General features: G+C 43.4%; 1 protein-coding gene across 3 annotated transcripts in view; it reads right to left on the bottom strand.

Moving 5' to 3' along the window:
- The window catches only part of ARHGEF28 (Rho guanine nucleotide exchange factor 28), a 229,529-nt gene that overhangs the window by 104,820 nt on the left and 109,722 nt on the right, over positions 1–14,987 (bottom strand). The window contains exon 1 of one of the 3 annotated variants that reach the window (XM_083151904.1): positions 833–1,145. The exons of the other annotated variants lie outside the window; for them this stretch is intronic. Within the exon in view, the coding sequence (XP_083008030.1) occupies positions 833–917 (85 nt within the window). The 5' untranslated portion in view covers positions 918–1,145. Of the gene's footprint in view, positions 1–832; positions 1,146–14,987 lie in introns of those variants that run through there. 3 annotated transcript variants of the gene reach the window in all.

Raw genomic sequence — 14,987 nt, 5'->3', positions numbered from 1 at the left:
GTACACACATCTAGGGTTAATTTTGTTAGGAGCCAATTAACCAACCAGTATGATTTTGGATTGTGGGAGGAAACCAGAGTACCCGCAGGAAACCCACGCAAGTACGGGGAGAATATACAAACTCCGCACAGTTAGGGCCATGGTGGGAATAGAACCCATGACCTCAGTGCTGTGAGGCAGTAATGCTAACCATTACACCATCCGTGCTGGGATATACAGTAGGAGGAAATTGGAGCACGTGACTGACAGGACATTCACAGGCACATATGAAAACAATCATTAATGTTTTATTTTGTTGTAAAGACAGGAACATGGCGGGGATGTAGATTCCATAAGGGGGACAGTCAAAGGGTCGACAATAATGTCAACAATTCTGTCAACATTCTCTAAAAGCCAACAGGTGAAATGTTAAGGGGTAGATGTATCAAACCTTTGGAGAGAAATAAGGTGGGGAGAGGTAAAGGGTCATATGTACTAACCCGAGAGAGAGAGAGACACAGAGAGAGAGATAGATAAGATGAGAGAGAATGTGCCATCCAATCAGCTTATTTGCATTCAATTAAAATAATGTCAAGAAAAGTACAATACATAACATCAAACAGTAGCAAAACAAAACAAGAGAAAATATAAAAGATGCATAGAAACCGTTCTGGTATTATAGGACTAAAAATGACACCTCTCTCTACTATAGGTTTAGCCAAGTACTGTAGCTCCCTAAAATATATACCTACAAACAAATTTGTGTACACAACAATTTTCATACAGGTAAAAAAAAAAAAAAAAAAAAAACTACAGGGAAAACCAATATGTTGCCGGCTGTGTTTGTCGCTACCTTGTTTGGTTGGCTTCCGGTGAATCCTCATTTTGGGAAAGGAGGGCCAGGAGTAGTTGAAAGGAGAATCCGAATCCGAATCCATTTTTCAATGGAGAAAAGAAAACACTTGAACGGTACAGAAGCAACAAGCAGCTTGGAAGAGTCTTTAAAAACCACACAGATGATGTAAAATAGAGTAATGAAGAGAACTGGATCGAGTTGCCCTCTCTACCCAGGGGAGGGAGAGGCTGTAAACGTTTGCTCTCTAGGCGCTCAGGCATGTAGACAGATCAGGCTGTACATATCAAATCAGATGAGGGAAGGCAGGGGGAAAACATGTACCAAAATGTGCTGCTGCATCATGGTCCACAGCTATTTCAGAGGTCAGTGGGAGCCAATGAATCATTAACTCACCTTTTCATTTCAATGCTAATGGCAACTGAGGCTGGAGTCTGTGGAGTACACTTGTAAGTAAACACTTGGAAAGGAGGGGAGTACAAAGAGATACAAGAGCGCACTGTTTCCTTTTACAGACAGTGATTTTTGTTACGGTCTCTTTTGATATTTGGCTTTTGGTGGTGAATGTATTTACTGGCTGCTGCTGCTAGCACTTACATAAAGTCTGCATGCTTAAAAAAAGTTTTAAAAAAAGTTATAAAAAGTACATAAAGGAAATGTAAAAAAGCTACATAAACACTTTTGAGCAAACTAATAACAAAATGTTGGGACAAAAAATGAAAAAAAAAAAAAAAAAACACCATTATGTCTAATAAGAGACATAATAAATATTCTATAAAATGCTCAAAAGAAGATCCAATCTTTGTATTAGGGATACTTTAGAACTGTAATAGAGGGAAGATAGCAAAAATTGGTTTGTTATGCATTTTTCCGCCCATTGTCCAGGAGTTAGACAGGGACTGTCACAGATTTAACAAGCCTGGCACCTTTAAAGTAGCGTTGTAACCTTGTTTAAAAGGGAATCAGTGATTTACAACGAGCACGCCATTCTTACGCTGTATCCCCGAACAACTCTCTGCACACAAGGGTTCTAGCAAGACCTATTTGTGGCACCACCAACTGATTCACAGCAGACAAATGTCTCGCATCCCTTCAAGAGGTCTAGGAGCCACACAGCAAAGGACAATGAGTTCTAATCCAGATGAGTTTCAGCCAAGCCACAATACACATTTTAATAAGCTGCAGGGTAGTAATGTTTTACTTTCTTTTTTTTTTTTGTATCCACAGAGAAGAAGCCTGCTTGTGGATCAACTTAAATGTCAAATTTGGAAGCCTATGATATCTGAGCCTGTTAACATTCCTTCTTTCACTTCAATTATTGTTCCAACTATTGAGTCCGACAGTAGCGCTTCTGTACTCGCCATGAAATTAATTTCCTCCTCTGCATCTGTCTTTCAGTTAATGCATAGCAATGAGCGAGTTTTTGAATGCAAAACAATAAAAAAAAAAACATATTTAATTGCAGCCTACACATTTGGTAGTGTGCCAGCCCTCTGGCGAGAATTATCATTTTGCAAATAGTTAATTTATGTAATTTAGGTTATTATGCAAAGATTGCAGCAATGCAGGGACATTCTTCACATGCTTAAAGGCAAACTGTCACATCATTACGATATCACTTAGCAAAAGATAAACATCAGTTTTAGCAATATAATTAAGAGATAGATCATTAAAAAAAAAGTGGTGAAACAGCACCGCTAGCCTACTTTTGAACTATATGCCTTTCAGTAATGTCCCCATTTGTTCTTTCCCACTGTTGTCCACTGAAGCATCTGTGCAACAGAAAAGTTTGCACATTCTGATTGGGTGGTTTGGATAAGCTGTTAGCCAACTTTGGGTTAAGGCCCCATACACTACGCGATTTGGCCCCGATTTCACCCGATTCTGGAGGATTGGACCGAGAAATCGGGTGAAATTGGCCAAATTGCGTAGGGTATGACATCTGATCTGATCTGATGCGCAGTCCCGTGCGCATCGGATCAGATCCAGATGTCGGACGGTCTGCACATAAGATTAATCATGTGCAGCCGTCTGGGGGGGGGGGAGCATCAGGAGCAGGCTGGGAGTGGGTACCTGTCCGGAGAGCGGCAGGAGCAGGGACTGGTCCGGGGAGAGGCACAAGGTGTAGCGGCAGGCAGGGAGCGGGAGTTTCTATTCTCCCGCTCGCCGTGGGGACCGCAGAGCAGCGGGAGAATAGAAACCATCCTATTCAAAAGACCGGGTGGCCGCTGATTGGCTGAGTTCCCAGCCAATCAGCGGCCGCTCAGTCTTTTGAATAGGATTTCCTTCTATTCTCCCGCCGCGCCCCCGGTCTCTGCTCAGCATCTGCGCCGCGGTCCCCGCTCCCTGCCTGCCGCTACACCTTGTGCCTCTCCCCGAACCAGTCCCTGCTCCTGCCGCTCCCCGGACAGGTACCCACTCTGGGAGTCAGGAGTCTGGGAGACAGGTACCCACAACCATCCGCTGCCTGCCGCTACACCTTGTGCCGCACCCCGGACCAGTCCCTGCTCCTGCCACTCCCCGGACAGGTACCCACTGCCAGCCTGCTCCTGATGCCTCCCACCCAGATTTTTACATGTGATAAATCGCATCCGATTTATCACATGTAAAAAATGGCACATCAAGTCCTTAGGACAAGTCGCCCTAGTGTATGGGGGCCTTTAGGGACATGAACAGGATCTCTCAGGTGTGTATGTCAACAATCCCCAAATGTGAACACTGACAATACAGATCCTGACAGAATGTTGTTAGTGTCAACAGTTGATAGTACTTATCAAATGTTGATTAAAAAAAACAACCTTTGATGCATCAGCCGACATCAGCCAGGAGGTAAACCCTGTGGCTGATTGAAGAGTGCTTGGCTATATAAATATGTATCTGTCAAGTGGTAGGTGCTATAACATTTATTTATTTACAGTTTCTTATATAGCGCACACATATTCCGCAGCACTTTACAGAGAATATTTGAACATTCACATCAGTCCCTGCCCCAGTGGAGCTTACAATCTATATTCCCTACCACATGTACACGCACACACAGACATTCTAGGGTTAATTTGGGTACTTGTTTCCTAGCACAGCCCCCAAGATTTCCATCTTATGCCATTGCATGCCATATAGCTGCATACGATGCATGCGATGCGATTTTTAATTGTATAAGCACCCTAATGGGTGCTTACAATGTTAAATGCACCCCAATGCCACCCCCACTATCAACGTGAACCCGAAGCGTGGCGAGCACAGCGAGCCCGCGAGGGGGGGGGGGCGGTACGCGTCCTCCGACCTTTTCATACCCCCACTATCCACGTTGGCGGGGAGTTGACTTTACATGAATTCCGCGTCCCCTCGCTGTGCTCGCCACACTGTCTGAAATAAACGCCACGATCTGAAATCAACTTCACGCCGACGTGGATAGTGGGGGTATGAAAAGGTCGGAGGATGCGTACCGCCGCCCCTCGCAGGCTCGATGCACTCGCCACGCTTTGGGTTGGCATTGATAGTGGGGGGGGCATTTAACATTGTAAGGAACCATCAGGGTGCTTGTACAATAAAAAATCGTATACCATCGCATTGTATACCATTGTATACAATCGTATACCATACAATTTTTTATTGTACAACATTGCGTCGCATCGCATACCATCGTATACCTTATTTAGTCTTATGGTATACGATGCGATGGGCGCCGTGCTAGGAAATAAGTACCTTAATTTGTTTGGAGCCAATTAGCCTACCAGTATATTTTTGGATTGTGGGAGGAAACCGGAGAACCTGGAAGAAACCCACAGAAGAATGTACAAACTCTACACAATTAGGGCCATGGTGGGAACTGAATCCATGACCTCAGTGCTGTGAGGCAGTAATGCTAACCATTACACCATCCGTACTACCCCGATACCATAGTGTTTTGTAGCCCTCAGAGTTTGATAGTAACCAGGCTGTTGTGTATTATTGCTTATGACTGCAACAGAGTTAGTTGTAGGATACAATTTTCCAGGTGACAGGAAAAAAGGAAAAGATCTAAAAATGTATGAAAATACAATGCAATCAAGTTTGTTGTACTAGTAGTGCCCCCAAAATCCTAATAGGGCATGTTGGTTTCTACTACTGGAAGTGCAGTACTGGAATTGTAGAACGCAATGGAGTGACAGGCGCTACAGAGTATTCGTTCTTTTCCTGCACGGATACATACAGTACTGTACATATCACAGGATGCAATTCTAGATGTATATTTACAGACTACTTTTCACAAGGACAAAAAAAAGGTCTCCATTTACTACATCACCAGCTCAATAATTAAGAGTATGTAAAGAAAAAAAAGGCAACAAATATTTTAAGAATGACCTCAGCGTTGTGCCTCATCAGCCACCGCCGCAGAAACCGTATAAGTAATGTCACGAAAGAATGTCTATTCCAAGCATAACACAAGTAAATATATAACTCCAGCTTAATCAATAATCTTTCTCCAGGCATCTGAGGAGAGCGGAGACAAACGGGAACAGCCGGAATATTTGCAGTTTGGTATTTGCTGAGTTATAAAGTGGCAAAATAACATTACATGGCAATGCTACTTCGTTTTCACATTCCTGTGACGCAAGCAATTCCTGAACTTTCTCTCCCCCCCCCCCCCCCCAACATGACAGATCTGCAGATAGGAAAGGCTACACATTGAACAAAATAATAAAATTGATTTTGGGGGCATCTTCCATCTAGGGTAATCATAATAGAATTGTAGGCCCTCGGGAAAGCAGTGCACTGGTGCCCTGACATAGTGCCGTATAGGTCTCCTTGACACCGTGCGCTCTTCTCCTCAATCATACATGGGGGAGGAGAAGCAGTATTAGTGCAAACAGGTGTGCCGATACCGCTTCTCCACCATAAGTAGTATTCATATACATTTTACCTTTGATTGGTGGATAGCTTCAGTAATGCACCAATGCATGCTGGGAGGCAGGTAGAGAATGCAGGCTTGTCCTTCTGATTGTGTGACCACCACCTGCCACTGCCTGATGGCCCCTAGAACTGTAGGGCCTGGGCTGCTGCCCAGTGTGCCTATATGTTAATATGGCCCTGCTTCCATCCTAGCAATGTTTGATATACATATAAGCTTTCAATGAAAAACAGAACTCCTGGAAGTATATATAAGATTTGATCAATCATTTTCTAGAGTGCAAAAGAGAAACGAAAGCTAGAATCTTGTTGGTACTTGTCTATTTGTGAATCTTGGAGGAGTATTGGAAAACGTTCTGGACACAGGGGAAGGTATGCTGTCCTCCCAGACAGAACTACCTGTTGTGACGGGGGAATGTATCCTTTATGCAGTCAGTAGAGGTGCTGCTAGAAATAGCAGTGAGTCAAGTGGGGCGACTGTAGGACGTCTGCAGAACACCAAGTGGTGCCAAGTTGATTTGTGCAGTTATGAAACTTTAAAACGGGCCTGACTGAGTCTGAAGCAAAATAGCAAGAATAGAATATAGCACAAGTGCAGAAACGAATGCACTATTGCTTATGTCAGCCTGATTCGGAGTCAGATGGGCCTTGGCATATTGGTTTTAGGTGAAATTGGTGGTTCTGAACGTGAGCTTGGCGGTGACCATGCAACCATGCTCAACTGTTCTGTCCTGTAGGAGTGTAGCTAGAGTTCCGCACTGTTCACAGTCATATGCGTTCTGAGAAAGCAAGCCTGCGTTAGATGCCTATATTGTACTTAGCACAAAGAAGGTGCGAGTGGCTGTGGGCAGAGATACAGCGAGTGGAACAGCTTCCCACTTCATAAACCATAGACCCCTGCATCAGCCCTACAGAAACTGACGTTAGCATAAATTAGTGAGGTACAATATATTTATTCTCTTCTTATGTATGCCATTATCATAAGAGATCGGTCCCACATGTGCTTGGGTTATCAAGCCATGGGGCAGTAATTTCTATACTGCTGATTGTTCACAGCAAAGCACGGTACAGACAGGCTGCTACCTCCAACACAGTGCTGATAATATTCAGCTACAGTATGTCATATGGATTGCCCTACCATGGGCTGTGGTTATGTTTGGGAGGGGGGTTTATTCAAGCGGGAGCACACAAAAATCAGTAAAGCTATATAAAAACTTTAGGTGAAACTCAAATAACGACTACCCTGCAGGTAGACTTAGGCAGCATGGTGTGTTGTGCCATGGGTAGAAGGTACTTGAAACGGCATATAGAGCAAGGCAAAATAATCTACACCACACTTACATGTATAAACATTGCCGTCAGAGATTATTACATTATAGACTAAGCTGTACTTAACTTTGCCACAGAGCCAACAGATTACATGGCTAAAGATGTCATAAAACCTATATCATTAACCTGCCATCATACTAAGCTGCTTACAACAGAGAGGCTCATCTTTCAAGTATTCCTCTTTTACATTGGTTTCCATATTCCATTTACTGATCTTCATGTCCTAAGTATGCACAGAGGAGTGAGAAGACTCACTGAGGAGGCATATTGCCATCGGCTAAATAAAACATCACCATGTCACAAGACTAAAAATAAAACCAATAAAGCCATGTTTTCACTGCACCATATATTAGACTAGTAAGCCCGATCGAAGCAAATGCTTCAAAAGCTAGTGTGCTACCTTATGATTGCCTCTGTGTTTGTACATGTGTGACAGCAGTAGTGGTATAACAAATAAAGAAACAATCCGGCGGCACTCAGTCAAAGAAACAGAAACACAGGGAACGCCAATAGGCGTCTACAGTGGCGGATTCAGGGGGGGGCACCCGGGCACGTGCCCCCCCTGTCATTTCATTTTGTAGCTGAGGACCAGGGCTTTCCATCGAGCCCAGCCCCGTGTCTCTAGCCCCCCGGGAACCGGAGATATCGCCTGGCAAAGCTGTAACGTTTTTTCACCATAGGATAATATGGGACCCCTCAATTCCGACCCCCACCCGGTTCCGATGGCTGCCGGTTCCCCCCCAGGCATCATAGAAGATTATGGTTGATCTCATTCAATTCCAAATCACTGGGCCTTCAATAAGATACCAGGCTGGTCCATATCGGTCAATCGGTTCCAGAGATATTGCATGTAAACCAATTTTTTTATATTTGAAATGTAATTTAATGGCTGTTCATGTTCTTTGAGGGCAGATTACTCTGGAACCAAACATTCCGGTTTCACTTGACCAAAATCATTCAAAGCCCACTCAAAAGTTCTTCAATATGATACTTGTGTCATGTAAGTGGGTCAGTTGGTTCCGAAGATATAGCCGGTTAAATGAGATAACTGGTTAAAGGGGGAGGGGTGGTTTTCTCTCCCCCTCACACCAGAAAATGTTGGGACTAGGCTGGTGTAAAAGGGGCCAACCTGGGAATGCATTTTCTGGTGTGAAAGGAGTATTATTTCAAATAGCCTGGACCTGCAGTGCTCTGAATACAGCCAGGCTCTGCCACTGTCAGTGGCTATCACTTCTGCCTGGCGGCGGCTGTCCCCCATTTAGTGTACCACGAGCATGTATTCCCCCTTGGCAATGATCATGTAATCCCACATGGCAACGAGCATGGAACCTCTGGCAATGAGCATGTAGATAAGCAGCATTTATGTAGCATAATTTTTAATAGGCATTATGGTGTTTGGCATTATACATAATGGACATAATGGCGTGTAATTTAACGTGTAATGGACATTATGGTGTAAATGTTTAATGCGCGCCTTTGGTGGACAATGTCCCTGTTTATGAAGCGTATTGTGAATTTTGGCTCAATCCGTGTGGCATTATGTGAATTTTGGCTCAATCCGTGTGTCATTATGTGACTTTTGGCTCAATCCGTGTGGCATTATGTGAATTTTGGCTCAATCCATGTGGCATTATGTGAATTTTGGCTCAATCCGTGTGGCATTATGTGAATTTTGGATCAATCCATGTGGCATTATATGAATTTTGGCTCAATCCATGTGGCATTATGTGAATTTTGGCTCAATCCATGTGGCATTATATGAATTTTGGCTCAATCCATGTGGCATTTTATGAATTGTGGCTCAATCCATGTGGCATTATGTGAATTTTGGCTCAGTCCATGTGGCATTATGTGAATTTTGGCTCTATCCGTGTATTATTATGTGAATTTTGGCTCAATCCGTGTGGCATTATGTGAATTTTGGCTCAGTCCATTTGGCATTATGGGAATTTTGGCTCAATCCGTGTGGCATTATGTGAATTTTGACACAATCCATGTGGAATTATGTGAATTTTGGTTCATTCCATTTGGCATCATGTGTAAGGGGCAAGTATAATGGGGTCTAGTATTTTGTTGCATAATGTGTAGAAGTTGTATATGGTGTGGTACTATGGTGTGGTACACTACACTCAAGGACACGCCCCCTGTTGAGTGGCCACACCCCCTTTTCCGGAGCACGCCTTCGGAGCGCGCACAACTGCTTCCTTCACTTTTGTCGCCATGGTGGGCCTGCATACTTTTAATCCCATTCCCACCCTCTCTCAGCCGCTCTCTTAGCATGTACACTGGCACCACTAACACCGCCCCTCCCCCGACTAAACCCTCTTTTATCATGGTGCCCCCCCTGTCATTTTATCCTGGATCCGCCCATGGGCGTCTATTGGCGTTCCCTGTGTTTCTGTTTCTTTGACTGAGTGACGCCGGATCGAGAAACAGGAACGCTCCATTGTGCGATATGAAAATGACAGATTTTTATTCTTTAAAAGTGATCTAAGCAAGGACAAGTACAAGGTAACGTACCGCAATGAACGGTTCAACACAACCGTAGTGTACATAAGTGTGATTCTCTGTGTCCTGCACAGAGCCCTCTGATAAAGTCCTCAGTGATGCAACGCGTAGGAGGTGGCCTGGTGTCATCTGCTTGCTGAACTATCGAAAGAGTGTAACCACTCCAACGCTCTGTGCAGGACACAGAGAATCACGCTTATATACACAACGGTTGTGTTGAACCGTTCATTGCGGTACAGTACCTTGTACTTGTCCTTGCTTGGATCACTTTTAAAGTGACATGGGACTTCATCAGATGGTCTGACCCTCTGATGAAGTCCCAGTGACGAAACTTGTCAGGGTGTATCTTACCACACTCATCATTCTGCTGCTCCTGTTCAGCCAGTGACCGTCCAGGTGCCGCATCGCAACGCAGCAGAGAGACGCACTGCAGGAATCTGTGCATGGTGGGACCAGGTTTGCACAGCAGATTTGCCTTGGTGATATGTTTCAGGCCAGGTGGTAACCAGCCCACATTGTTTTTACTTTGGTACGAGCAAAACTTATACCAACTTGTGGCTCTACTATTTGCTTTATTAAAAAATTGTATTTAATGCACCATGAGGCGCATCTTCCCATGTGTTTGTATCTAGATTTTCCACCTCTTTTGTCGGTTAAGCTTGCTGCAGTCCTGCATAAATTGGACTTTGGTGACAGCCATTAACCCCTTGTTTCACAACAGAGGTTTATACTGCTGGACTTGTTTTTTATTACTTAGCGCTGATTTAACTACCTTTGAGTTCCGGGGGGCTGGAGCATTTGCTGCCAGCCCTCCCTCTCATCCTATTCAACAGCGCAGGGGCTCGCTGCCCCTGACGGCGACTTTTAAACCCCCCCCCAGCGAATGCCGCAGGGATCCGGGGGGACGGCGCAAGGCAGGGAGATGGAAGCTTCCCTGCCTGTGCCGGACACTGTGGGGGAGAAGGAAGGCTCCCTGGGACACAGGCAGCACAAGCTGCCCGCCGGGAGAGCTGGCAGGGGACACGGTGGAGGGAGCCGCTGTGCTGGTCCCGCTCGTGCATACGTAATGAGCAGGACCAGTGTGCAGTGAATATGTAATGAGCGGCTCTCCCTGTTGATGTCATGTGTAAAAAAAAAATTTATATATATATTCATGTGCTGCAATGAATATCACCAAAAAAAAAAAAAAAAAAAACTTTTAAAAAGATCACATTCTAGTTCACCTTAAAAAGATGTTGAATGCAAAACGGTGAATCATGGTGAAAATCATGCTGAAAGCAGTTTGCCATCCTAGCATTGAATACACTCTCGGCGGATCACAGTGAAAACCAAATTGAAATACACCACCGACTTGCGGCGAGCATGAAACGGAGAACTGGCCGGCATTCACTGTTCACTTTTGGCAAACACTGAACATTGAATAGAGTGAATTAAGGTGTGTACACAGGGTACTTTTTGACGATATAGTCAACATCGGATCGGAATCGGATGCAGATCGCAAGGGTTTTAACCCTTGCGATCCCGATCCGATTCCGATGCGCGTTCACGTATCGCAAGGCAGAAAGTCTTGTCTGCCTTGACTATATAGTGCAGATCTGCACTATATAGTCAGACTTGTATGCAAATCGGATGTGCCTTGCGATCTGATTCCGATCCGATCTGATCGGATCGTGGATAGTATCTTAAGGCACATCTGACCGTGTGTACACACCATTACATTTTCAATGAAAAAGATTCACTACAGGGAGTGAAAGCAGCCTGATTTGCCCAAAAAAAAACGGTTAATCGGGAGCATTGAATACTGCCCCAAGTTTATACTAAACAAATTTGAGTTATATTTTAATGTGCAATTCTCTACTCATACACATTTTGAAGGCAATTAGTAAAAGGTCAACTTTAAATTTTACACATTTACAATTGTTGGTTTCCACAAAACAACCATCTTAAAATATAGAAAAAAAATGACAGCCATGGTTGAAAAGCATGAAGCCCGAAACAGTAATTGGCCAAGGAAAATGTTTAATGGGAAGCCATGTTGTTCTACATGACAAACAACAGGAAGCAGGAGCTAGTGTAGGGGCTGATTGGTTTCCTTGCTCTACTTAATCTCTGAAGATGAACGAGACCAGAGAAATTCGTAGGGACGCAAGATGCCAAAACACAAACAAAATAGACTAAACATTCAAGGGGATATCCTGTGACCGATAGACTTGCTAGAGAAATGCCATTGTGCATGGCATTTCAATTAAAATTAAATGGAAACATTCACAAAAAAAATGACTAATTTCATTACTGTTTTCAGTGCTAATTTAGACTTGTGAGTAAAGAGACGGATGAGGCACACAGGGTCGTGAAAGGTTTGGCACATGGAAGTAAGCAGCTGAATATCCCACCAAGCTTTCAGTACAGAACTAGTGTGATCTAGAACAGCTACATATTAAATTTGCTAATTAAAAAAAAAAAAAAAAATTAATACTAGCCGGTTGAGACTATAAGGCTAAAAGTTTGTAAAGTGGTCCCATTTCGTAGAACCACCTGGAAAGATCAGAACGTGGACAATTAAGCAAACAAATTGTCCCTTTCCAAAATCAGCCTCCAGAGTGACAGCACCACAGGAACTAGTGCACACCGATGAGGGTGGAGGGAATGAGCCATAATGGTTACTTCATAATGCTACAAAGTCGACACACACATACTTTCTGAAAGTGAAAAGCCAAGTATTAAGTTGGCAGAAAACAAGAATCTAATAGAAAATCAAACAGGCCAGCCAAAGAGCCAGACAGCTGAAGTAAAATTGTTGCAAAGCACCAGTTTAAAACTAAAAAGACATTGGATCTGTGCATTATGGGCCTGATTCCAACTGCATCGTGGCTGTGAGAAATTGCTGAGGCATGCGATCAGATAGCCACCGCCCAGAGTGAAATTCCGCCCTGTACAAGTCTTCAAATGGATCCCTGATCTGCAAATCCATACGCAACTTTTTCACAATTTAATGATTTCCCCGGTCTGTGCAAGTGTGCGTAATTCTGACTATTCCACAAACTGCGACAGACAGAATGATCCCGGCCGTCAATGACATCACTCCCTCCCTTAAACCGCTTGGGCAGGCCTGCATTTTTTTCTGACACACCCAGAAAACATTTTGTTACCACGTCAAACAGCGGCTTCCTGTTAGTCAAGTTGCGTGGGGATTGCGAAAAAAGAAGAATAAATAAATACGGTAGCTGATTTTTGTCTATATTGGGTCAAATATGAATGCTGGGACTGTTATTGCTGACAAATAAGGATACATTGAGGCACAGAAATACAGGAGATAAGAAGATTTCATTATCCAAGTGCCATTGGACCTTCAATCTATAGAAGAGTTTGCACATGCCCAGATATTACAAATGCAGTCAGTTATGTTACCGAATGGACTGCTGTAAAATATTTTTAGACACCCAATGGTTACTAGCTCCTTAAAACTAAAGCAAAAACATTTTACCTTACAGGAAGTGTGTGATGCCAATTGGGCATCAGATGAGGACAAGAGGCGTTCATACACAGGATACCTGTACAAGCTAACGGGTGCAGCAGTCAGATGGACTAACAGAAAGCAGCCTACTGTTGCCTTTTCTACTATCAAAGCAGAGTATGTGGCGGTACACACAGGATCAGCCAAAGAGAGATTGTCTTATGAAGACTTTGTATACCATGAACATTGCATGAGACAATAAGGTGCAACGGATTTGTCTTCCAGCACCAAACACTATGGCCAGTCTAAAGACATTGCCATAAGACAACATTTCATAAGAGAGCTGGTAGATTGCACTTCAGTCAGAGTGATTTCGGTAACTAGTAAGGGAACCTTGCATATATGTTTGCTTAAGGGCCCCATACATCAGCAATTAATTGTGACAATTTTCAGATATGGAGATGATTGCCACAATTAATTTTAGATGTGTGGGCTCCCCCTTTTGGCAATCCCCAATCACAATCGCCAATCGATTGCTTAATCAGGTTTTTAAACATGTTTAATAATCTGGTATTATCTGCAGATCTTTTTTAGATGTGTGGGCATTCCCAATTCGGTTTCTTCATCCATTTACATTATGAACAGCTGAAATTACAATCGATTGGGGCAATTTCCAGATATGAAGATGCAATCTTTAGATGGAAAAATCTGCCGATCACTGAAAAAATCTGTAATGTCAGGGCAAAGTCAGATAGATTGTAAAATCCATTTATCTGGCCAAAATATCCCTGTATCTGGAAATCCATAAATTGTGATTGCTGATGTATGGGGCCCATTACATAGGGGAATCTGAGGGGTGGTAGGGGGTGCACCGGGCCACTCATTAGACATACCACCTATTTTATTGACGACTGCTGGAGGAGTGGAGGATGGGTCAGGTCCTCCTTCGAAAAAGCAGCGACAGCCGGCAGAGAGCAGTGTCAGACTTATGGGCCCCATACATCAGTAATCACAATTTATGGATTTTCAGATATTGGGATATTTTGGCCAGATAAATGGATTTTCAGATCTATCCGACTTTGCCCTGACATTACAGATTTTTTCAGTGATCGGCAGATTTTTCCATCTAAAGATTGCATCTTCATATCTGGAAATTGCCCCAATCGATTGTCATTTCAGCTGTTCATAATGTAAATGGATGAAGAAACCGAATTGGGAATGCCCACACATCTAAAAAAGATCCGCAGATAATACCAGATTATTAAACATGTTTAAAAACCTGATTAAGCAATCGATTGGCGATTCTGATTGGGATTGCCAAAAGGGGGAGCCCACACATCTAAAATTAATTGTGGCAATCATCTCTATATCTGAAAATTGTCACAATTAATTGCTGATGTATGGGGCCCTTTAGATTAGGACTGTGCAGCAAACAAGATGGGACTGCCCTAGGGTAGTCCGAGGGCGCTGTATATGGGGTGTGTGTCAAAAGAGCTGCTACTTAAAGGGACTGAGTAGGTCCCTAAAAAAGAGAAAACAAATAGAGAAATAAAGTAGCGCTTACCAATGAGGGATAATCAAAGTAAAAAACATTTAATTGCATAGACCATAGACATAATTCATAAACATATAAGAACAATAAAATGGTACCATATAATATGGGGGGAAATAAAAACTCTCGAATGGCCCTCTCTGTGTGCCAGTGTGTTTTTGAAAAAATCGATAGGATCCGCTCCTATTGATGCCGCCTGAATAGAGTCACGAATGGAACGATGTAGTCCTTTTGGACTGGGGGTGCAAATCGCTTTCCACTGGATTCAATTATACACAATAGAAGATAGGTATAGTTACCACTGTGTGTCCCTTTGGAGACTTGTATCCATGTAGGACTGCTGTAGCAAGCTGTATTCTCCGTTGCTCCAGGCTGAGAAACAAGACTGACAGACAGATGACATATTGAAAATCACATGTCCG

This window comes from Crinia signifera, chromosome 1, assembly GCF_055691185.1.
Source record: "Crinia signifera chromosome 1, ASM5569118v1, whole genome shotgun sequence".
NCBI classification, from domain to species: Eukaryota; Metazoa; Chordata; class Amphibia; order Anura; family Myobatrachidae; genus Crinia; species Crinia signifera.
Note: the sequence above shows the minus strand (reverse complement) of the source record. Positions and strands in the feature narration are given on the sequence as shown.